At 40.4% G+C, this 11,466-nt stretch overlaps 1 protein-coding gene across 1 annotated transcript in view; it reads left to right on the top strand.

Annotated features, from left to right (window-relative positions):
* Window positions 1-2,399: 2,399 nt before the first annotated feature.
* Window positions 2,400-11,466, top strand: part of SERBP1 (SERPINE1 mRNA binding protein 1) — a gene marked incomplete at its 5' end in the record, with an annotated part of 12,754 nt that continues 3,687 nt past the window's right edge. Inside the window, 5 exons of the mRNA XM_010023590.1 lie at window positions 2,400-2,565; window positions 3,479-3,616; window positions 3,759-3,830; window positions 4,433-4,507; window positions 6,717-6,894. Coding sequence (XP_010021892.1) covers window positions 2,400-2,565; window positions 3,479-3,616; window positions 3,759-3,830; window positions 4,433-4,507; window positions 6,717-6,894 — 629 coding nt within the window. The remainder of the gene's footprint in view (window positions 2,566-3,478; window positions 3,617-3,758; window positions 3,831-4,432; window positions 4,508-6,716; window positions 6,895-11,466) is intronic.

The raw sequence follows: 11,466 nt of genomic DNA, 5'->3' as shown, positions 1-11,466 counted from the left end.
TGTAAACCTGTAGGACACCCCACATGGGATACTCTTGAAGACAGAAATTGAAGTACAAATATGATAAACGAATATGATGTGAGCATGGTAGGACAGAGCTCTGCGTGAGGAGGGGTAGATTTTGTTCACACATGTTGTCGACATGCAGTTGTATCCTGCACAAACTTCAGTGCACGTCAGAATGGTCAGAACTGATTAAATTTGAATCCTTGAAATGGGTCAAAGTGTGGTGACAGCAGTTGACGGGTGGGTGAAGAAATAACTTGCTCACTGCAGTTGAACTCTGTAAATGGTCTTTCCAGAAACGGGGCCAGTTTGGAAGAGCACTGTGCTGCGTGAAAGCATCTTAATACCTCATTATTTAGCGCAGTGTGTGTTGCAGGATAATTCTTTACCGTGTTTTATGCTTTTCAAGAGAGAAAAAGTTTTAATACAACAGTTGTTTTGGAAACTGGGCCTCCCAAATGTTATTTGAAAACCCTTGGTGAGTTCCTAAAAGGAGCAGGAGTTAGGAACTGTATCACAATGCTCTCTGCATATGGATCTTTTGTACTTGAGAGTCTTTTCCATGCGAGGAATGCAGTCATTTGTCCCAAGCCAGGAAACATTAGTCCGGTTGAGAATTAGTGCTGCCCCTCATGAGGTAAACCTGAAGCATGGGCAGTCTTGGGCCAGCACAAGGGGCTTTGGCAGGGCTGGCAGTCCATGTTTACCTCCTGATTTTCACATTCATTTTCAAGAACAAGAACTACTTCACTATGAAAATAAGTATTTCATGGCTTATTATAGCAGTGAAACAGAGAAAGTCAGGCCTGCTTTTGCAGCAGTGTCTAGGGAGCACTAGTAAACAAAGGCACTTTCCGGTTTGAACATGTCCATGTTTTGTGTGGGGCAGTAGTTCTAATATCATAAAGGTGTTTGATGCCATGGTATCAATGAGGTGTGATTCTTGTGTTGGTGGTATTTCACTTTAAAACTATTCTAATGCTCTGTAAAGGTGCAGGTTATTTGGTGAATTACCAGTTCAAAGCTTTGTGATACTAAGAAGAAGTAACTTGTATTTGTGGTTCAGCTTCAAGCAGGAGCCAGGTTTTTGTGAGCATGGCAGGATGTTGAACTCGAAATTCAAAAGGCTTATTCCAGTTCTGCAGCATACCTCCTATGTGACACCGGCCTGTTTGCCTTCCTCTTCTCACTGAGCTTTGCCTCTTGAAATGAAATGGTTGTCTTGGTTTGAGAGTCCTTTTCAAAGCAAGTGTTAGAGAGCTTAACCCTTGGGTTTCCTCAGGGAGCGAGGATTACTTAGCAAGCAGTGTAGTCATGCAAACTTGATGTTAAGTACAGCTTGTAAGGTAAGAAGACATTGTTCATTTGGGTGTGTTGGCTTGGATATCATTACAACTGTAACTTCTTTAGCCCCACCCAAATATGACATTGCTTGTTAGGCAGGACCTATTTCTTTAAAATATTTAAGAATTGGCAGGTTTAAAATTGAAGGGTAATTCACAATTCTTGAGCCAGCCTTGTTTGTTTAGTGTTTTATCCCTAAACATTTTGGCAAGAAAATAGTGTAACAAAGCAGAAATTATTTGTCCAGATCTTTCTAAAGAAGGCCTTTGAGATGAGTGAAAAACTGTATTTAAGATCTTTCAGATGTTGTAGTGAAGAAGATAATGGGAAGTTGTCCTTTAAAATAAACCCCTTTCAGAAGGCATAGAAGCAGAGGGAAGAACAGTGGCCAGTTTAGTGGCACCGTGTATTCTTAAGCTATTTTAAGGAGGTGCCCAAGGAGGTGGGTCTTCGGCAGGAGCTGTACTGGCCTGTGAGGATCGGTGTGGATGAGGACACTGTTAGTCACGGAGCAGTACCTGCTGCACATCAGCACGCAGGTGGCACCTGCCTTGGCTTGGGTTGCTGTTCAAAACAGTTTCCTGTTTCCAGGAGGACATGGTGGGAGGAAGCAGGGTGCCTGTCAGAGGGTCCAGTGTGGTGATGCTGACTTTGTTTTGCTGTGCATCAAAAATAAAACCGCTTATTTTACCTGAAAAACACCTTTTGGGGAGAAATAAAAATCTCGCTTACCTTGATCCTTCTTTGAAAGTTGACCCTATTGTTTTAACACTGATTACTCATGTATTGTGTGCTCTGAAGGTTTTGTTCCCTACAATGTTGTAAGAATGTGCACTTGCACAAAATACAGTTTGATTGAAATACTGTGTAAAAATGTGAATAAGGAGTCAGATAGCTACAGTGACTTACAGCTTCTCAGGTTATCTTGTCACAGCGCTAGAAGAAAAACTTCAATTCCACTTTACCTTCAATACTCTTTTATGGTGTTGAGTGGTATCTGTCCTGGAGCAGCTCCGCATTCCGTTGATGTGTTTCGCCTCATGTTTCAGGGATAAGACGCATTGGCAGGAGGCCTGATCAGCAGCAGCAGCAGCAGCAGCAGCAGGGTGATGGCAAACCGATTGACAGGAGACCGGAGAGACGACCTCCTCGTGAGCGCCGCTTCGACAAACCTGCTGAGGAGAAAGGAGAAGGGGGAGAATTTTCTGTGGATAAGTAAGAATTCTGCCTTGCATGACAAAAAGCTTTGATAGGAAGGGGCTCTCCTGCCTTCTGCTGTTAAGTTAAAAGCCAAGAAGCTGATTAAATCAAAATTAAATGGATTGGATTATATTTTTGTCAGTTACAAGAAGAGTGTGTGTCATCTGGACTGTAACACTTTCCCATGATTTTGATACAAACTTGAGTTTGGACCAAGACTGGAATGAACTAACATGAGCAGTTCCATGGGTGTAACTGAAAATAGGGTTTAAATCGTTGGTAACCACCATATATCTCTACATCTATAGCAGATAGCTCTGGAAGGGAACCCAAGTGTAGCTGTTGCCTACACTATGAGATTTGTTTGCTGTTATGCTGTTGCTGAAGTCCATACAGCTGATTTCAAGGCAATAAAAGTTGTCCATGTAGGTGTGTACATCTTGGCTTCAGCGGCTTCAGATCTGGAAGTGAGAAGCCATTTTATGTCAAGGCAAGATTTAAAGTGTATCATGAGGGATCCAGAATTCAAGTGTTCTGAAAATAACGTTCAAATATTAAAATGTTAGTAGCCAAAGATCAAATCCTTTTAGAAGTAAGTCACATGAATGGGAGTTAAATGGAAATTGTTGTATCAGCTAGTTATGTAACACTGCAAATGCTAAATTCTGGAGTTTAGTGCCAGGAGATGCAAACAAACAGTAATCCTGAGCATTTGTTCCCAGATCCTAAAATGCAGGCGTTATATATATGTCGATTTATTCCATGTAACAATTTGGCACTGAAATTAGAGCCTGGACACAGTTACAAACAGTAATTACCAAAGGAAAAGTAAGGAAATAAAAGCTCCCAGAAGAGAAAAAGAAAACCTGAAAAGCCATGCTGTGAATTTTGGGAGGTGAAATACTCACATTTGGCTGTTCTGTGCTAGACCCATTATTGACCGACCTATGCGTGGACGTGGTGGACTCGGCCGAGGACGCGGCCGTGGACGTGGCATGGGCAGAGGAGATGGTTTTGACTCTCGTGGCAAGCGTGAATTTGACAGACATAGTGGCAGCGATAGATCGTAAGTCTTTAACTTTTTCTATTGCTGATTTGGCTATTCTTTACAATTAATACACATTTTAATAATTGCTTTTGAATTTCTGTCTCTGGACACTATAATGTTAACTCAGTTTTGTTAGTTCTGTTTCACATTCACATTTCAGCGGCCTAAAGCATGAGGACAAGCGTGGTGGCAGTGGATCACACAACTGGGGAACCGTCAAAGACGAGCTAACGTTAGTAATCTGTCATTGCTCAGACAACTCTTAGCAGAATGTTAATCAACCCTAGTCCTAACTGCTTGCAAAATATTAAGATTGAGCTGCCTTTTTTTGCCTTTGATTTTGGTAACTTTTGCTGTGCTATTAAAGCAGCTTGTGCAGAATGTTGTAAAGGAACAATTTCTTGTAACATAAGAGATGGCTTTGCTGTTAAAACTAGGATTTTGGGGGAAGTTTGGCATGGAGGGTCTTGTGCTGGTTTTCTTAATAGCTCTTTTACTAAATAGAACAATTAAATTTTAACAATTTTGATCAGCTTATGCATGCTTTTTTTTTTTTTTAACACTTATTACATTGAGAACAGGATTTTTAATACCTAAATCCGTGTGGTGTTTGAAAGCAGGAGGCTTTCAAAATGAGTGTTATTAAGTTTTGGGGAAAACCTTTAGGAAGGTGAATGTGAAAGGCACAGAGAGCACCAATCCTTAAAGAAATAGTTCTTTTTAAAGAAGAGTGGCTTGTCCAAGTTCGCTGTAGAACTTAGTCATTAACCTTATGTAGCTTTAAAGAGGGATGAACTCTTAAAAAAACAAACTCCAAACATTATGTAATTGCAGTGAATTGGATCAGTCGGCTACAACTGAGGAAACGCCAGAGGGAGAGGAGCATCCGCCTGCTGATTCTGAAAATAAGTGAGTACCACTCCTCCTAATGCTCTTTGATTGCTTCAGAGGCAGCATTACTTTGCCTTTAACCTCTGATACTCATTCCTACTTCTGCTTTACCTATCTCAGATTCTGTTTTCTTCAGCAGATAGGAAATTATCCACAGTGCGGCTGAACCACTGTCTCTTTAAAGTCTGTGTGTCTAAAAATTATCATCTCAAAACTGTTCATTAGTGTCATGCAGGCTATTAGGTCACTTTCAGATTTAATTATTAATAATCAGTTCTAATACGCTTAGGGTCTGGGGATTGCATCTCCTAAATACCAAATCCAGAAGCATCTGTGCTCCTAATTAGGTAGAACCACCAAGCAAAAGGGACAAAATGTTCCTCTGCCAGTGGAAGGCAACTTTTGTAAGCTCAGTTCTTCCAACCCACTGTTGAGACAGTGTGACCAACCTGTAGAAGAAAGGTTATATCTCTTTCATTCTCCAGCTTCTGTGTGTTAGCTTCTTTGAAGTTAACTTAATTGCATCTCATTCCACTTGGACTTTTCATACATCCAGTGACTGGACGAATGAAATAGAGTAACTAGGGAAGCAGGATGAGCAGTGATGATACTTAGAGTCAATGTTAAAATGTGATACAAATTTTGATGGTAGCATAGTACAGTAAAATGTTGTATTTTAATGAGGGATGTGCTTTACGATGGATTCAAGAGAAAAGGGCAGGGAAGATGGATTTTGAAAGACTTGTTTACACAAGATTTCTAATGTGCAGTTTGCTGTAGCTTGGTGTCCTCATTAATGACTTTGGTTAGTGGTAAAGAGAGTGCAATCACTGCATAGAGAGTGAGAAATGGATTTAGCTTAACTAAAAGACTAAGTGTTAGTCTTGAAGGTTGTGGTGGTCCAAGGTTAAGGTCAGCTTGTATACAGAAGTAGTATGAGAATTTATAAGGAATTACAGTTCGGGCATTGGTCAGGAAATGCAGCTAGCTAGTCCTTGAAAAAAGTTACATATATTGGAAAGCTGGGTAAATTAAATTTGCTATGCCTGCAGTATTTCATGGATCTTTATTAGTAGTGGTGTGCTGGTGCTTCCTCAGATCTGCAGAAAATAAATACCCTTCTTTGCTTCAAGCAGAACACATCTGTTGTAATCCATCAGTTATTTTTATAGAAAAGCATCTTTACATGGGTTAGTTTCAGGTTGGCTCTTTTGGTGTGGATCTCTAATCTGAATGCTTCAGCAGAGCTGTAGGATGTTCTACTGCAGTAGAAAGTGAGGAATGCTGAGAGGCAATATGTTGGCATTGAACAACAAAAAATGCTTCTGAGTATATACCATGTCAAAAGCCATTCTGTAGGACAGAATAGAAAATAATAGAAATTGAGTAATTTTGATTTAAAACCTCTACATTATTATATCAAAGTGAGCACAAAATTAAGACCTTTTAAGTTGAGGCTTTCTTGATCTTTTTGCTTTACATACATGGCACTAGTTTTCTATAAATCAGAAATTCAGTTGCATAAACACACAAATGAATGACTAGGTGATTGACTGTGTAGCTGGAACATGAACTGTTATGGAGCATAGCTGTTTTGCATAAAAATAGCTGTTTGGCAGAAGGTAGAGACCCCGAACATTTATGTTGAGGTGATGTATTGCACAAGTAGCTAAGTTGTATGCTCTTGTGTTTTTCCAGTTAGCTGAAAGTAAAACCAGTTTCCGTTAGATAGGAAATTAATAATTGTCTTTAGCTCAATAAAGGAAGCAGAATATCCAAAGCTGATTAAATCCTGTTTCTTAAAAAACTTAACAAGCTTGAAAGCTGTGGTGAGAACAAGCTGTCTCTCACTGCCTTAACTTGAACCTTTGAGGGAGAGGTATCTCAAAAAAGGGGGGGGGAGAGGAGGGAGAAGCTCCAAACAAGACCATCGCAGAAGTTAGGCTTTCATATTTGTGAAGAAAATCGTCATTAATGTGGAGAACAGACACCATGGGGCATTGTTAATATTTTGCTGTGCTCACCATTTAGTTGCTTAGAAGTGTCTGGCTCTGATATTTGTTTGGCACTGTGGCTAAAGGAGATGAGTTTTCATATATAAACCTCTTGACTACTAAATACTTGACAGGTTTTTATAATCTGCTGACAATTAACAACTGATTTTGAATTTGTTGTGTCTAGAATGTGAGTTCTAAGTCATGACCAATAATCCATGAATTTACTGCAGAGAGAATGAGGTTGAAGAAGTTAAGGAAGAAGGCCCTAAGGAAATGACCCTGGATGAGTGGAAAGCTATTCAAAGTAAGGATCGTGCAAAAGTTGAGTTCAACATCCGTAAACCAAATGAGGGTGCTGATGGGCAATGGAAAAAAGGATTTGTTCTTCACAAGTCAAAGAGCGAGGAGGTAAAGTGATTTTCACTACTTGCTAGTATCCAGATTGTGTAGGTTTTGCTATTGATTTGCACATCTTGGAGTAGAAACTTCATTCTTTGAGACACTGACCTGTAGCTAGAAGTTTGTAACGTGGCAACAACATTTCTCTTACGTAGACATGCTTATTACAGTGATCAGTTTTAGCAGTTAAGCAACGCTTAGGTTGGTGTTTACTGTGATGTAATCTAGGGATAAGGCTGGAATACTGCTGTGTCTGAGCAGGTACCTTTGTAAAGAGAGCTTCTTGGTGAACACCTTAGAATGGAGTTGTCAAAATCAAATTTATCTGCATTTTTCTTTTTCTTTTCTTTTTTTTGAGAAAGCTTGTATTTTGCATCCTTTAGGCAGTACACAGATTTATGGTGCTTGGTAAACACAATGAAAGGTTGAAGAAATACTGGTCGTGACTCAGACACTTCAAACTGTGTATTTTACCTTTGTAACATAGGTATCGTCTCATTTTGTAATATTACATAGACAGCCCTCCTTGAAGCTTTTGAGAATCCAGGCGGTGTGTTTGTATGCTTCAGTGATGTTCGACTGTTGGATTGTAGTGTCTCAAGACTCCAACTCATTGCAACATTTTAGTTGTTCTGTTCCCAGATAGTGTGAGTGGCAAGGAGAGACAAAACTCCTTCATTTCAGAAGAGAGGGAAGTACTGAGAGTTCTGTTTTCTGATGCAGCGCTGCTTTAATCTTTGTTTTTAACACTGTAATATATTCCGTGGCCCACTTAAGATATGGGTGGCCTGCAACTTTGTATAGCAGATGGTTGTGACTGCCTTTGAAGTGACTGGATAGTATGTAATGTTCTGTTTGGTCTTCTAATACCTCTTTCTGTTTTTCCACACCTTGTCAGTTTTTTCTTGTAAGCTGGGGACACAGTACAGAGGGGGAGGCACTACTCAGTCCTCTCCAGTGAAAACTCCATTTCAAATCTCATTGAACTCAGAATGAGTTTGGCTTTGTCACAGTCATGCTATTTTCTTTCCTTGCCTTGCTGTGTAAGTTCTTTAAATGATTGTGTATCTTCGTGTTTGCTTTAAGCTGTTCAGTGAAGAGTTCATTAAATACTGCTTTCTCTGGTGTGTGCAGAAAAGGGAAATGGAGTTAGACTTAATGGTGCTATATGTTAGAAGAGTATAAGCAGAAATACTTCTGTACTTGACCGAGGTTTGCTAAACCTGTAGTATTTCAAGTTCCCCCAGCCCTGGTCTCTCCAAAACATATATTTGATATTTATGCAGCTGAAGACAGTCTTTTTTAACATATCTGCATGTATAGTAGCATAAGAACGTGGTGGTACTCTCAATTTTGAAGCTAGAAGGATCCATGGTGTATTTTCCATTTGAAAACACATTGGTAGTCAACTCCAAAAGCACCCCCACAAACCCAGTGAGAATAACTAATCACATTACTTCTGTGGAAGAACTGACATGGTTAGTAGATTGTTCTGTTTGAGAGGTGTGTTGGTTAACTTCTCTTTAAAGAAATGAGTCGGTTATTTCTAACACTTAACATGTTAACAGTCTCTTGCTGTGCAAGCATGGAATTGAGATATTGACAATATTGCCTTTAAATCTAGATGCTTTCAGCCTGCTTTTGGTGAGTGTCCAGCAGATATGTCTCCCCATTTCACTTACTCATTGTTCCCTGATCCTGTGGGAAGCAGCATGGGGCTTTTTGGCTCAGTATTATAGCAGAACAACTCTGTAATACAGGCGTTGGGAAAGCCTTTGCTGTGGCTCTTTTGTGAGCAGGTTTAGATGGAATGTGTAGAATTTATGGACAAAACCTACCAATCACATGCTGTTCTTTTTCTGTTTGTCCTCTTGGCCATACTTAGGAAACTAAGGTTGATGTAAGGCTTCTGTGATTCTTACTTATGAAGCAGTTGATATGTGGAAATGTCTTGGTTTATAAGTAAGTTTGGGGTTTCAGCCCCAGTGTTCTGTACTGTTATGACTGAAAAAGCACAATGTGTCCCAGTAAATTTGAATTGCTGTGATGACCACCATCATTCCTGTAGCTTGAGAATCACTGGGAAGATGCTCTGGGAGTCTTTGGAAAAAGGGAGTCTCAGGATCTGGTACTGTTCATCTGCCTTAGTCTTGTGGAAGCGCTGTCCTCCTCCTCTTTGTGCTCTTCATCGAGGGGTGAAACACTTCAGCCCTACCTGAGATCTTTCCGCTTTTCCACATTTGCTATACGGTTACTAGAAAATGATACTTGGTATAAAATGATCTCGGATTCTTGCTGGTTTAATATGAAATCCATGTGTCTTGGCTGCCCTAATGTAGCGAAACTCTTTCCAGGAGATTGGGTTATGCCATAAAACAGGTCTTCTCTTTTCCTTCTCTGCAGCTGATTCAGTGGTTTCAGTCTTTTAACTTCTCCTGGTGCAGCTGAGCAAAAAATGGGAAGGAGTTATATTGTGGAGAGATCTTAAAATTGGCTCCAAAAGTTGGATGCAAGTCTCGTGGAGAAACTTGATAGTAGATGAGTTCCTGCTCGATGTATCTGCTCTGCTGTGTCTCTTTCTTGTGCATTCAAACTTTCTTGCTAATCGAATCGCTTCTTTAGAGGAGTCTGGAGTGGGAGACTGAGATACATGGTTTGGAAGAGAATAGTTCATCTTCTCCACATCTGGAGAATGACTCTTGAATCAAGGCTGTGCAGGAACCTTTTCTCATTAACAGCAGTTTTAAACATCCCACTCTCTTATCCATCCAGTTCTGTTCCTGATAGTTTTGAGGTGCAAGAGATCATCCTGCATGCATGCTCTCTACTAAAGCTGCCAGCAGCTCGTGTTAAACTCTTTTGGTATCAGTCTGAGATCTCTCTTATCTCCATGCCTGTGGTCTAGTCCATCCTAGAGTCTTTCTGGATGCGTGCACAGCTGTTGATCTCATCCTTCTGCTGCTCCACGTGCTCAGTGACATCCGTATCCAGCAAGTTCATGTGACCTTATTACCTGTTGTTTCTGTATGTAGTTGAGTCTCATTTCTTCCTTTTGTTTTCTCCCTTTGTTCCTTTTGTCTCTTTGGCGTGGACACGCAACTTTCATCAGACAAAGGCGATGACAGAAATGCAGGGGAGTCTGCTGGAGTCAAATGAGGTACTGATCCTTTATATCTAACCAGTAATACCTGTGTTTTGATAAGAACCCCTTCTGAAATGAAGGTCTGGGTATACAAAAGTCACCAAAATAAGAGAATACAAGTAGCTACAACACAGAGCTTTTCTGTCCATGCCTGTTGTCTAACTTGTACCATATAGGACCCTTCAATACCCCTGCTCCTAACTGAGCTGAATTCAAACCTTACCATAAATGCTTCTGTCCTGAGTCTTTATTTTTTCTTATTGCTGCTGGTTTTCCACATCTTGCTGTCTGCTTTGGCCCCTTTTCCTTTAGCTTGTTCCTAACTTTTGACAGTCTTCCCCAAGACCCATAAGTGCAGCAAAGCCTTCAAGAAGCTATCCATTGTTAGATCAGAGCACTGCTGAGGGTTGCCAATACATATCAATGAAATGCTTCCAAAGCTGATTCCCAGTAAGCAAGTTGTGCAGTATGTCTGTGGCTGCTGTCAACAGTGATAGAAATGGATGAGGAGAATATGCCAAGTCTTTTACTGGTGTTTTAAATTAGCTTTAGTTACTTTGGATAAAGAAGTTGTCAGGTTATGTACAGAATTTACTGTTTGATGGTTAAACCAAGATTAAGTTGTGAAAATACAATGGATTTGGTGGATTTTAGTGTTTCTTTTTTAAGCAGTAAATATAGGGAAGGGAGTGCACAGAATTAATGTACAAGTCCACTGATACTACCTCTCATAGAAGAGAATGTCATAACTCCCAGTAGGTTGAAAATACAGTCAGTGATCAAAACTGCAGATAAAATACTAAGTAGTGAGAAATGAATCAAAACCATGATAGTAGGAATTTTGTGCTGTTTTACAAATAGGTTTGAGTAGTGTTGTGTCAGGCTGAATGGCTTTTCTCTGAAAAGTATCTTGCTTAGGCTGACTTCCCTGGTTTGGAAGGGAGATCTCTGAGGAAAGGGTGTACAAGTCAAGTCTATAAAATCAGGAGTGGAATGGGGACCGCTTGTCACATGGAATACATCCCAGTGAAACATGTTTGAAATAAAGCAGCATGGAGGGCTGTTTCTCATTGTGCCTAATGCAGCTGCAGGACAGCGTGAAGGCCACAAGTACAGCTGGGCACAGAAGGGTGTAATTAGTTTGGTGGGGAAGCAGGGTCTTTGTAGCTTTGTCCGTCATGGTGCTTGGGACTGTCTCATTGGAATCCCTGAAAGCAGCTCTCAGCCTTTTGACTGCTGACCTCTGTGTATCCATTGGCTGCCCTATGGAGGATCCACAAACAGTAATTAAAGACTATGGGGCTTAATTGCACAATATGTTGCCTTTGAAAGTCAGCATATTGTGTAATTACACCACAACAGTAAGTTAGGAGGCTTCAGCTTGCAGGTTGCACTTCTGTAGGAGAAAAACAAGCAAGTTGGTAATTGCTGTGCCAGAA

This window comes from Nestor notabilis, unplaced genomic scaffold (genome assembly GCF_000696875.1).
Source record: "Nestor notabilis isolate BGI_N333 unplaced genomic scaffold, ASM69687v1 scaffold8901, whole genome shotgun sequence".
In the NCBI taxonomy this organism is placed as follows: domain Eukaryota; kingdom Metazoa; phylum Chordata; class Aves; order Psittaciformes; family Psittacidae; genus Nestor; species Nestor notabilis.
The sequence above is the reverse complement of the archived record's forward strand: the minus strand, read 5'-3'. Positions and strand labels throughout refer to the sequence as shown.